At 43.9% G+C, this 13817-nt stretch overlaps 1 protein-coding gene across 4 annotated transcripts in view; it reads right to left on the reverse strand.

Annotated features, from left to right (window-relative positions):
• The window catches only part of npepps (aminopeptidase puromycin sensitive), a 233434-nt gene that overhangs the window by 55391 nt on the left and 164226 nt on the right, over positions 1 to 13817 (reverse strand). For all 4 annotated transcript variants that reach the window (XR_015073437.1, XM_085966184.1, XM_085966187.1 and 1 more), the window contains exons 16-17: positions 12625 to 12759; positions 5276 to 5495 (exon numbers count right to left, since the gene is read on the reverse strand). Coding sequence is in view for 3 of the 4 variants with exons in the window: in XM_085966184.1 (XP_085822310.1) it covers positions 5276 to 5495; positions 12625 to 12759 (355 nt within the window). In the remaining variant the exon portion in view is untranslated. The remainder of the gene's footprint in view (positions 1 to 5275; positions 5496 to 12624; positions 12760 to 13817) is intronic.

The raw sequence follows: 13817 nt of genomic DNA on the forward strand, positions 1-13817 counted from the left end.
AGTACCCATGGATTGGAGGGTAGCTAATGTTACCCCACTATTCAAAAAAGGTGGTAGAGAGAAAACGGGGAATTACAGACCGGTAAGCTTGACATCGGTAGTGGGGAAAATGCTAGAGTCCATTATAAAAGATGCAACAGCAGAGCACTTGGAAAACAGTGATAGGATCGGACAAAGTCAACATGGATTCACAAAAGGTAAATCGTGCTTGACTAATCTACTGGAATTTTGAGGATGTAACTGGTAAAATAGATAAGGGAGAACCAGTGGATGTGGTGTATGTGGACTTTCAGAAGGCCTTCGATAAGGTCCCACATAAGAGATTAGCGTGTAAAGTTAAGGCACATGGGATTGGGGGCAAGGTATTGACTTGGATAGAGAACTGGTTGGCAGACAGAAAGCAAAGAGTTGGAACAAACGGGTCTTTTTCCGAATGGCAGGCAGCGACTAGTGGGGTACCGCAGGGATTGGTCCTTGGACCCCAGCTATTCACAATATATATATATATAAATAAATGATCTGGACAAGGAAACTAGACGTAATATCTCAAAATTGCAGACGACACAAAGCTGGGTGGGCGTGTGTGCTGTGAGGAGGATGTCAAGAAACTCCAGGATGATTTGGACACGTTGGGTGATTGGACAGAAACATGGCAGATGCAATATAACAAGGATAAATGTGAGGTTATCCACTTTGGTGGCAAAAACAGGAAGGCAGATTATTACCTAAATGGCAATAGATTGGGAGAAGGGGAAGTGCAACGAGACCTGGGTGTCCTTGTGCACCAGTCGCTGAAGGTAAGCATGCAGGTGCAGCAGGCGGTTAAGAAGGCAAATGGTATGCTGGCCTTCGTAGCGAGAGGGTTTGAGTACAGGAACAAGGATGTCTTGCTGCAGTTGTACAGGGCCTTGGTGAGACCACATCTTGAGTATTGTGTGCAGTTTTGGTCGCCTTATCTGAGTAAGGATGTTCTTGCCATAGAAGGAGTTCAGCGAAGATTCACCAGGCTGATACCTGGGACGGCAGGAATGACGTATGAGGAGAGATTGGGTCGATTGGACTTGTACTCGCTGGAGTTTAGAAGAATGAGAGGTGATCTCATTGAAACTTATAAAATTCTGACAGGACTAGACAGGCTAGATGCAGGAAGGATGTTCCCGATGGTCAGGGAGTCCAGAACCAGGGGACACAGTCTAAGGATTAAGGGTAGGCCATTTAAGACATAAATGAGGAGGAATTTCTTCACCCAGAGAGTGGTGAACCTGTGGAACTCTACCACAGAAGGTGGTGGAGGCTAATTCATTAAATATATTCAAGAAGGAGTTGGATATATTTCTTAAGGTTAAAGGGATCAAGGGGTATGGGGAGAAAGCAGGGACCGGGTACTAAATTTGGATGATCAGCCATGATCCCATTGAATGGCGGAGCAGGCTCGAGGGACCGAATGGCTTACTCCTGCTCCTTTCTCCTATGTTTCTATGGTGAAAAGTTGAGGCCCCAGTACAGATCCCTGGGGAACAGCACATCACATCCCGCCAATCAGAGAATGAACCCTATATCCCTACTCTCCGACTCCTGCCTCCCAACCAATCACCATCCATGTCACAAGGTTAACTCCAATCCCATGTGCCCTCATTTTTGCTAATAATTTCTTGTGTGGAATCTTATCAAAAGCCTTCTGGAAGTCCATATAGACAACACACATTGACACTCCTCCATACACCATGCTACTGATCTACTTGGAAAATTTAACTAGATTAGTCAAACATGAACTACCCTTCACAAATCCATGTCGACGCTTTTTGATCAACTGATATCTGCCCAAGTGCTCAGTCACGGATAGATTGCAGTAACTTCCCCACAATTGATGTTTGTATCCCTCCCTTGGAATGACATTGGCAATTTTCCAATCCAAAAGCCCAATTCCTGAATCTAGAGCACTTTGGAAAATTATGACTAACAGATCTGCAATTTACCACCTATTTCTTTCTGGGGAAACCATAAGGCTCTGGAGATTTGTCTATCTTAAATCCCATTATTTTCTCCATTATAATTTTTTGTTTATATTAAATCCACTAAATTCTACACCTTGACTTATTTTTAGGTTCCTCTGTACTGCTGGTATTTTGTCCTCTTCCTCCAATGTGGAAATGGATGCAAAGTACTTATTTAACAAGTCTGCCATTTCTTATCGTAGTCTCGCCTGTATCCATCATTAATAGGCCCATTATACAGTTGTGTTTTTCATTGTAGGTGCTCACCGACTGAGCCCATGGTTGGTGTCAGCACAGTGTGAACGATTGAGTCAGAAATATCCTGACTATCCAGGGTTGGTTAATATCAGAGCAATGAATATTCATGTCTCCTCCAAACCAAAAGGGAAGAACATTTTTAATAGGAAACTTGAATATGGATAGTACTTGTTCCTACAATAACATTCAGTATCCCTTAGGTCAGAGGTTCCCAAACTTTACTTATTGTGTACCCACTTCCAGATCTACTAGCTGTCCACGTACCCCCAGCATAACATAAGAATTAGGAGCAGGAGTAGGCCATGTGACCCTGCTCCATCATTTGATAAGATCGTGGCTGATCTTCGACCTCAACTCCACTTTCCCGCCCCATCCCCATATCCCCCAATTCCCCTAGAGTCCAAAAAGCTATCGATCTCAGCCTTGAATATACTCAACGACTGAGCATCCACAGCCCTCTGGGGTAGAGAATTCCAAAGATTCACAGCCCTCGGAGTGAAGAAATTCCTCCTCATCTCAGTCCTAAATGGCCAACCCCTTATCCTGAGACTATGCCCCCTAGTTCTGGACTCTCCAGCCAGGGGAAACAACCTCTCAGCATCTAACATGTTATTCCCCCCCAGAATCTTTTATGTTTCAATGAGATCACCTCTCATTCTCTGAAGTCCAGAGAGTATCGGCCCAAGCTACTCAATCTCTCCTCATAGGACAACCCTCTCATCCCAGGGATCAATCTAATGAATCAGCATTGCATCGCCTCTAAGAAATGTATGTCCTTTCTCAGATAAGACCAAAACTGTGCACAGTACTCCAGGTGTGGTCTCGCCAAAGCCTTGTACAATTGTAGCAAGACTTCCTTACTCTTATACTCCAACCCTTTTGCAATAAAGGCCAACATGCCATGTGCCTTCCTAATTGCTTGCTGTACCTGCAGGCTAACTCGGTGTTTCTTGTACTAGGACACCTAAATCTCTCTGAACACCAACATTTAATAGTTTCTCACCATTTAAAAGTTATTCTGTTTTTCTATTCTTCCTACCAAAGTGAATAACCTCACATTATACTCCATCTGCCACCTTATTGCCCACTCACTTCACCTCTCTATATCCCTTTGCAGGCTCTGTGTCCTCCTCACAGCTTACTTTCCCACCTAGCTTTGTATTGTCAGCAAACTTGGATACATTGCACTTGGTCCCTTCATCCAAGTCATTAATATAGATTGTAAATAGCTCAGGCCCAAGCACTGAGCCTTGCAGCACCCCACTAGTTACAGCCTGCAAATTGGAAAATGACCCGTTTATCACTACTCTGTTTTCTGCCCATTAACCAATCCTCTATCCAAGCTACTGTATTACTCCAACCCCATGAGCCCTTATCTTGCATAGCAACTTTTTATTAAATGCCTTTTGGAAATCCAAATATATTACATCCACTGGTTCCTCTTTATCTACCCTGCTAGTTACATCCTCAAAAAACTCAAATTTGTTAAACAAGATTTCCCTTTCATGCTGACTCTGCCTAATCATATGATTTTTAAGTGCTGTTACCACTTCCTTTATAATACAGCACACACATTTAATATTTTAACCCCTTTAATTCCCAAACATTGTACATTGGTACACCTTGAAGTAAATGAACTACTTTATACAACAAATTCCCACTGAACTTTAAAGCTTCATCTGAATAGCCTATTATAAACATGCAATAAATAAAATCCAGCATCAGACAATTTCTCCCGCATACCGCTCAGGTGTCTAGTGTACCCCCGGGGGTACGCCTACCACAGGTTGGGAACCCCTGCCATAGGTCAACGTATAAAATATAAACAAAGTCAAAAGCTAACATTTAGCAGTTGTATAACCAAGATAATGCTGGAACAGGGTGAGCTGTGCATCCATCATCCCCGTCAGAAAAGCTTTTGCATCAAGTTAAAGTGAACAGTTCTCCAATTTTATGTATCCATCCCCAATCCCACGAAGGCCCTTACCGCCATACAAAGCTCTTCAACAGCACAGGGTAAGGTAGGCAGCAGCCTTCTCCGTGTGCACTTTCAATGTCACTCCATTATCAACTGAAATGAGGCACATCTTTTGGCTCATTCACAAATCACAATCTGATCAGCCGGCACACTGCCTCCAAAAGGTTTTTCCTAAAAGTCACTTTCAGCCAGGAGGGCGAGTGATTAAGCCGCAAACTTCTGTGGCGATAATGCCCCTGCTGGTTGAACACAAGGTGCACCTGCTTTGTGGCAAGACCATCTTTGTCTGCGTATCCTCCTCCTCCTCCCCCCCACCCTCCCCCCCACCACCTCTGCCGATCTGTATTCGTTCACCCACCTGAACCAGACACCCACCCCTAAGTCAAATGCTACACCATCAGCAGCCATAACATATGGAGTTAGGTCATAGATCAGCCATGATCTCATTGAATGGTCGAAAAGGCTCGAGGGCCTAAGTGGCCTACTCCTGTTCCCATGTATTCCTATGTAATATCAACATGAGCTAAAATCCTCACCTTTGGCTGGTGTACGTCAGTATCAGTCTTTCACTTGAACACTTTCATTTACACTCCTGAGTATTACTGACCTACTTAAGGTGGTGAATAATCAGAGTGATGTTTCTATTTTCCTAACCTCTCCCGCGTGCAAGCCATTCACAGACACGTCTTCTCCAGCCAGAAGGGCTGGGCCTCCAAACATTTCCCATAACCAATTCTGATCCGGTAGGAGACAATTTTCAAGACAGACATAAAAAGTAATTTTTCCCCACTGCTTCCCCCTTGACCCTAACCAAGCAAGGGAAGGAAGCTCCTTGGTATCGCATGGACCTCCATACCAGGTGCTCAAACTCACTCAACTCTGGTGTGAAAGTTCAAAGTGACTCCAGGTTATAAATTGATGTGAAGATGTGTTGCACATTCTTTTTAATTTAGATACAATTTGAACAGGATAAATAACATCCAAGGAGAGGAATAGTTGCTTTAAGCGGAGAACATCTTTAAATCATTAGGGTTTAGAATCATACCCTCGCCATGTTTAGGGTCCCAGCCAAGCTTATGCCCAATGTGCGAGAACAGGTCAACAACGAATTCTTGCATTTCTTCATGGAAATCTGTGTGGGACAATAAGGTAGAAAGTGTCCCCAGGTTGCAGCTTACATCGCTCCACACCGTGTAATTTGGCTCATTCACAAAAGCCTCCATGACTTTCAAAACTTCCACTGTGCCGATAATGCCAGCTCGAGCCTGCAAAACACAAAACAGACACCTCATCAGATCATTCATTAAAGCCAACAATCTGATCAGCCGGCCACTGACTGTCAATTTACAACATCATCCTGTGTTACAATACAGCGCTTCAAGTTGAACGGCTACACTTTCCATGAACTCAGTTAAAGGACAAACTTGCATTTATATAGCGCCTTTCACAACCTCAGGATGTCCCAAAGCGCTTCACAGACAATGAAGTACTTTTGAATTGTAGTCACTGTTGTAATGTTGGCAAATTGGCAGCCTCGTTTCCTATAATTCCAAAGTACTCCATTAATTGTAAAGCACTTTGGGCCGTCCTGAAATCGCAAAAGTGACAATATAAATACAAGTCTTTCTTTTACAGTTCTTTACCCCAGAATGCATGATTTCACATTCCTTGGCATTGAACTGACTCTACCATCTAATTGTCCACCCTCAAACCTCTGTCCACCTGCATTCTTCCTCAGAGTTTGCCAATGTTCCAAATTAGGAATCAGCAAACTCTGATGCTGTTCCTCTTTCATCCATGTCCAAATCATTTATAAAAATAAAGGTTTTGCAAGAGCAGGCCACTCCACTCAATTTCACAGAAACTGTGGAGTCATGGCACCTACTTTGGGGAAAAAAAAGTGTCTTTTGGGGACAACCCTGAACAGAAGCAGAAATGTGCTCAAAATGGAAACAGAGATAACTTAGGTGTTTACTTCTCACTTAATCTTGTTTAACTGATCACTGAATAATTACATAGGACAGCAGATAGAATAATGCTGAGCTGAGGGTATATTTGAACAAGAATATTAACTCCTTCAATACTAAGCATCAAAATGGGAAATAAATCATATCTATCGAAAGATACCGGAAGTGAGTTTTTACAGGCTCCAACAGCTCAGGATGTTTCACACAAATGGATTTCATCTTTTTTTTAAAGCCTTTCCACCATCTACAGGAAACTTTGGTTTATCCGGAGGTTAACTGTCCGGAATGCTCGATCCACCGGCAAAAATCAGGAGCTGTTTCGTTAGCTTTTTTTCTTCTCATTGCTTTTTTTCCCCCCACCAGTCAGGCTCTGCAAGGTCTCGCTGAAGCTGTTGCTAAGCTACAGAGACGCTTGCAAGGTACGGCCGACTGTTTAGAAGCTGTTGCGCAACAGGGTTTGTTGCCAGATACGGGGCTCAAAAGCTCCGTATGTTTCAACATTAGCGCTGGTTTGTCCGGCAGTTTTGATGGGACGGCAACAGCTCGGTCCCGGATATCACAAAGTTTCCTGCACAAGGCACAAGTCAAGAGTGTGATGGAATACTCTCCACTTGCCTGGATGAGTGCAGTTTCAACAACACTCATGAAGCTAGGCACCATCCAGGACAGAGTAGTCCGCTTCATCGGCACCCCATCCACCACCTTTAACAGTCACTCTCAACCACTGGTGCAGTGTGTACCATGTACAAGATGCACTGCAGCACCTTGCCAGGCTTGTTCAACAGCACCTCCGAAACCCTTTACCACCTCGAAGGACGAGCAGCAGGCGCATGGGAACACCACCACCTCCAAGTCACACACCATCCTGACTTGGAAATAGAGCCATTCCTTCATCGTCGCTGGGTCAAAATCCTGGAACTCCCTCCCTTACAGCGCTGTGGGAATAACTTTCCCACAAGGACTGCAGCGGTTCAAGAAGGCAGCTCACCACCACCTTCTCGAGGGCAGTTAGGGATGGGCAGTTAATGCTGGTCTTGCCAGTGACGCCCACATAAATTAAAAAAATCTGTTAAGCAATGGAGCCCAGCAACTGGTGAAATATATAAAAGATGGGGAGCAGAGCACAGAGGCTGATTTAGGGTAAATATAAAAACAGCTGTTAAGTGTGCGCAGTTAAATATTTCTAATTGCGGTCAAAATTTCAGCAATGTTGTTACTTCAGATGTAGATGATGGGAGGAGAATTTCCTTGGAGTAGCACATTGCAGTTTATTTTTTTGAAAATATAAATTTCACCCTCTTCCCTAAGCTTCCCAACACCATAGACAAGCAACCCCTTTCCCTTGCCTCAGAGATGCGCAAGGGCAGCCCACGGTGACGCAGCCTCAGAATTTCCTACCTCTCTGTGACCACTTGGTGCCTCCCTTAACCAGCATAGTTGTGATGGGGAACTCGGTGTGTGGCAGAATTGCAAGAACCCACTCTGTGGCAGAGCAGAGAGCCAATGTGCTTTATCGCCAAGGCTACCATTAGCATTTTATCTAATGCCTAATGCGTGGTATTCCTTACATGAATTGGTTTTGCATTAAGATTGCAAACACTGCGACATTCATTTGGAGACGTGCCAGTGGGAAGAGCTGCTACTTGGTTAAACCTCCCAATTATTTCAAAAACAACTCATCAGTACGCTCGTCACAAGAAAGCAATTTAAAGCTTCTATTACATAAGTGAAATAATATGATTCAAGTATGCCATGGTCTTTGTCAATAGCGAGAGGTCTCTCCATTTCAAGCTGGAGAGCAGTTTCACACCCAAGCAACACAACTGCCAAACAGACAGATTCAACTCGTCAGCAGGCAGTGGGGGGGGGGGGGGGGGGGGGGGACACAAAGGAGGATGTGCTCATTGAGGTGACAGCGTCAGTCCTGGAGAATTAAACGCTTATCCACTTGATCAAGGCCTCCTCTGGTCATGCAGAGCATGGCCGTACCAAATGCAGAGTAAAGCTGCCTTCGGTCTGCTCCAGACGTGTGCCTCAAGTGCAACAATTTGCATTTCATCTTAGAAAAGTCTCAAGACACGCACAGAGGGGAAGGAGAACAATGGCTATCAATCCAACGAAGGTGCCATTAGGAGGGGTGACCAAAAGCATTGTTAAAGGAGGAGGTTTTAAGGAGGGTGTTGTGTTGAGATGTTTTTGACCATTTCTCCAGAGAAAGAGTTCGACAATTAAATATAATGAAGTGTTTGCGTTTAAATTAAAACATGTGCACAAATGCTTAATGTCCAGCTCGCAACTGTGGCTAATCAGAGAGTGGTGCAGTCAGTCTGGTTAAGTCTGGGGAAGGAAGCACAGTCTAGCAAGGCAAAGCTCGTTCATCTTACGCCAGTCTGGACCAAAAGGCTGACCAGAAAATAAAAGTGTAGCTAGCCCACTTGTCTTGTGGCAGTGGCTCGGTTGATCTGAAGTTCATCGAGGGTAGAAGAGGAGAGCCTGGCCAAAGGAGTATCGGAGTAATAGAATCTGAAAGTAACGACGTTATCTATGAGGGTTTCAGCAACAGTTAGAGAGAGGTAGAGACAAAGGTGGGCAATGTTATGAAAGTGGATACAAGCAGTCATTGTGATGGGAGAGGATATTCAGTCAGAAGCTTGGTTAGGGGTCAAATAGGACAGCAAGGTTGCTGTCTGGTTCAGTCTGCGACAGTGGCCAAGAAAGGGGATAGAGTTGGTGGCAAGAATATGGAATTTGTGGTGGAGGCCGATAGCAATCCCTTCGCTCTTCGAAATGTTCAGCTGGAGGAAATTGCAGCTTGTCCACGACTGGATGTTGGACAAGCAGTTTAACAACATAGAAGCAGTAGAAGAGTCAACAGAGATGGTGGAGATGTAGAACTGGATATCATCAACATACACATGGAAGCTGATCCTATGTCTGTGGGTGATGTTGCCAAGAGACAGCATGTAAGTGAAGGTGGAGGAAGGCCAAGGATGGATCCCTGGGGGACTCCGAAGGCGATGGCCATGGGGTAGGAAGAGAAACAATTGCCAGTAATGTCCTGGCTATGATTGAATGGGTAAGAATGACACCAAACAAGGGCAGTCCCACCAAGCTGGACCATGGAAGAAGTGTTGGGAGAATGATGGTGTGGCCGACCTGAGAGAAACACCCCTTATTGCACCAGTGTGACATTTTCAGTTACCCACGCCAACCATGCAGGATTGTGAAACTCAGTGGAGAGGAAAAACTTTCGTCCCGTTGGTCTGAGGTGGATTCAATCCCGGATCCAAAAGGTGAAAGATTAGGGTTCTAACCCACTGCACCTCCCAAAGAACATTACATTTCCACAGCAGATGCACATTAGATAGTTGTGGAGTCAGAGCTGAGGCCTCTACTGTTGCAGATTTGCATAAATGATCTGTATTCAGTTTAGTCAATTTTTATATGATACTAAACTAGTGGGGGCGGGGAGGGGTAGTAGAGCCTGACAAAGCAGCTAAGGAGTTAGAAGACCTGCATGATATTTTCAAGTGAGCATTACAATGGCAGATATAATTCAACACTGATCAGGGGAGTGTGCATACATTATAATGGTGTTGAACTAGCTAAGGAAGAGAATGAGATCATCTCTGGGAGTGATAGCAGACTTGACACTTGTGTTCAGTCATTGCAGAGCAGTCGTCAGCAAATCGAACAGAATCATGAAGTAGATTGCCAGATCAGGGCAGCATAAATCGGAGGTCGTCACACTGAGGCGGTGTAGTGTTCTGGTTGGGCTGCATCTCGAGTACTCCATTCAGCTCTGGTCACCAAAGTACGAGAAAGATCCAAGCCTTGGAATTGTTGAAAAGAATTGTGCGGTTGATCCTCAGTGCCAGAGGGCTGTAACAAGGAACGGTTGGAAAGCTTGGGATGCTTCAGCATTGAATGCAGGTGAACTTAGAGGGATAAGATACTAAGCGGAACAGAAAATGAATCCGCAATGCTACAAGTTAAACCACACCTGCAGGATAAGAGGAATTGGTACAAACTGGTTAAAAAAGTGTTCAGAGCTGATGACAGGAACCACTTCTTCCCACAAAATTGATTTAATACCTGAATGGTCTGCAGGTAGGCAAAATCTCTGCAGTAATTCAAGAGGCAGTTAAGATGGTACAAGGAGAACTAGAGCTAGAGTTTGAGCTAGAGAGGCTGAATGGACTCCCTCATCGGTACTTGAGTTTGTACACACAGGTCCTGTTTCTCCCCGCAATTTTGATGGAGCTGAGCTGGACTTCCAAAGTTTCTTCAGTAGGAACTTACATCAAGAGCTGGGTCTTGAAATAGGATTCATGCAGGGAATAAATGCTTAATTCAGCTCTCATAAGTGAAACATAAAAGACCCTATTTACCCTCAAATGGAGAGCCATTTTCTTTCAGGTTCTCCTCGATGTCAAGCCTAATGATCCAGTCATTGTGATCCAGGAAATAAACGAGCAACATCTATGATAGACTTCGAGATGTGTAAGTGGCGACTGTTTTTTGTCCAAAGTTGGCCACGACTGTTACCCTGAATCATTGTTCAAGCTTTTTTAAGGATATAAAATATTAAAGAATATTTAGGAGTGCTTTGCAAGTGAAATGCATCTTGCGCTTCAGAGCACATTAATAAGTTGTTCATCTTATCTTAATGTATATACTATAAAATAACATATACAAAGATGAATAGCAATAGGTTTGCCACTCAAAGTAAAAGACAATATTCAAACTGCCACTTCCTCTCATTGCGATCGCCTGTACAGGATATGTCAACATATTCAGCACATCTTTACAAAGTGTAAACAACTTCATGCAGACTTTTCCGGCGCTCCATCCGAGAGAAGGAAAACTAAATCTTGCAACACCTGCAGCATATGTAACTTCTAAAACGCACTAACAAAACCACAAAGCATGCGTGTGTGTGTTTCTCCGGAGCCAATTTAGGAACCCGAGAGGAACATTAAGCGTTTGAATGTGGTGACTACAGAGACATCACTTGTTATACTTGTGTAAATGTATTTGGATATACATTATTTAGCCCGAGAACTTTGATTATGTGAGACTTTTGAAATGCATAAATACAATGATTCGCGCCCATTAATGCAGGCCCTTATTCTAACCTGTCACTTCATAATAAATTATTACATTTATAGATTAAATTTCTTAATAACTTGTTAAACTCACAGAACTAGTATTACAATCACTAATCTTGCACTGTGGATGTTATCATTCGACAAGGACATGGAGATAGCAATCACCATTAACATAACATAGTCCAGCCGTGCAGGCTCATAAATTAAAACTGTGGAGTAATTACAAGCAAACAATCCAATCTTAGCATTCAGACTTTAATTATAAACAACTCTTTGTCATTTGAACTTTTGACTCCCTCCCAGCCAATATTCTTTATGGAAAAAAATCTAAATCACTATGGGTGATGACCATTAATTTGAATTTGATTAACATTTTTGGAAGAAAATTGAATTTTGACCATAACAACAACTTGTATTTATATAGCGCCTTTAACGTAGTAAAAAGTCCCAAGGCGCTGCACAGGAGTATTTTAAGACAACAAATTTGACACCGATCCACATAAGGAGAAATTAGGGCAGGTGACCAAAAGCTTGGTCAGAGGTAGGTTTTAAGGAGCGTCTTAAAAGGAGGAAAGAGAGGTAGTGAGGCAGAGAGGTTTAAGGAGGGAATTCCAGAGCTTAGGGCCAAGGCAACAGAAGGCACAACCACCAAAGGTTGAGCGATTATAATCAGGGATGTTCAAGAGGGCAGAATTAGGGGAGCGCGGATATCTCTTGGGGGGGGGGAGCTGAAGGAGATTACAGAGATAGGGAGGGGTGAGGCCATAGAGGGATTTGAAAACAAGGATGAGAATTTTGAAATTGAGGTGCTGCTTAACCGGGAGCCAATGTAGGTCAGCGAGCACAGGGGGTGATGGGCAAATGGGACTTGGTGCGGGTTAGGACATGGGCAGCCGAGTTTTGGATGACCTCAAGTTTACATAGGGCGGAATGTGGGAGGCCGGCCAGGAGTGCGTTGGAATAGTCAAGTCTGAAGGTAACAAAGGTATGGATGAGGGTTTCAGCAGCGAATGAGCTGAAGCAAGGGCGGAGACGGGCGATGTTACGGAGGTGCAAGTAGGCGGTCTTTGTTATGCTGCGGATGTGGTCAGAAGCTCATTTCAGGGTCAAATATGACACCAAGGTTGCGAACAGTGTAGTTCTGTTTTATTTAAAGAAAATTAATTGCATTTGGGCTGCTGCAAAGAGAATTGTGGTGCTGCAGAAGTCTTTCAAATTGTGCTGCAGAAGTCTCCTGTAGCTCGGATTCGCACACATTTTCAAGAACATGAGCAACATTTTGTACTTGGACATTTCCCCAGTCCCTCCCCACTTACCAGTGAAAACAAGTCATTCTGAAGCCCTAGGCGATCTACAGGAGGGAGTGCAAGGTTCCGGACACTGGGTAGTAAACTCTCGAGCATTGTTGGACTATACTGAATGCGGCAGAATCCCACTGTTCCTGGGTTCAACTAAAGTTTAAACAAAAGGAAAGCACAAAGAGAATGATTCGTGTACATTCGCATAGAGCTTGCAATGTACATATATTTACTTGTCCAGAACATCCATTCCCCCTTGCTCTTCGAAGCAGGTAGTGCAGTGCATTGGATAGGTTTACCTTACAGTTACCTGGGCTAGTAAAGTAGAATCCTAGCAAATGTATGCACTGTTAAAGATTATTTTCTTGCTAACATCAACCCAATCAAATCACTAATACTGCACTAAAAGCTGCAATGAAACAACTCGGTTAACCCCTATTGCTCTAAAAATGTTACCAGTTTAATAGCACCACCTCTGCAGTTTGATGCTACTTTACCTGTCCCATTAATCAACTTAGAAACGGCTCTGAGGGAGGTATGGTTCTGCCTAGTTCCTGATCCCAACAATACAGCTGTGGGGAACTGATGAGCGCAGCCCAGGCACTCCCGAGAGAGACCGGATGAAAACCGCTGCAGATTGTTCTGTGCACCTTCCAGTGCCAGGCTCAGAGCATCAATGGCACAAACCACAAAGCGGGTGCCTGCCTACCAGCCTTCAGCTGTAGCATGAACGTGACTGTGGCCCCCCCCCAGGAGAGGGATTGCTACCCTCATGTGGAAAGGGGGAAAATAACTTTTTTGCATCAGGAATTTCACATACATACAGTTGCTTCACTTTAATCACAGTGTCAACGGGGAAGGGGAAAGTCTGACCCTAAAGGTTGGTTCCAAAGACTCATCTACATCAAAATTTAAAAACACAACACTGCATTACCAAGGCAGTATGAATTGAATGGTTCCATTGTACCCCCACCCTTTAAACAGAGGCACAGGTATTACCAGATTCTTAACAGATCAGATGGCCATCAAGGTCAGAACCATCAACAATGCAGTAATCCTTTTCGAGCCACCTGCTTCCTTCACTCTCCCAGTTTACACACATGACTTATAAATTGTCAGGTTTAACTGATTAGTGGATAATTCATGCATTGCTTGGTCTACAATAGGCTCAGATTCATCTGTAAATCTGGACTAGTGCAGCAGCCATTTTG

The sequence above is a fragment of the Somniosus microcephalus genome, chromosome 24 (genome assembly GCF_052327205.1).
Source record: "Somniosus microcephalus isolate GS21.2 chromosome 24, FLI_Smic_1.0, whole genome shotgun sequence".
NCBI lineage: Eukaryota > Metazoa > Chordata > Chondrichthyes > Squaliformes > Somniosidae > Somniosus > Somniosus microcephalus.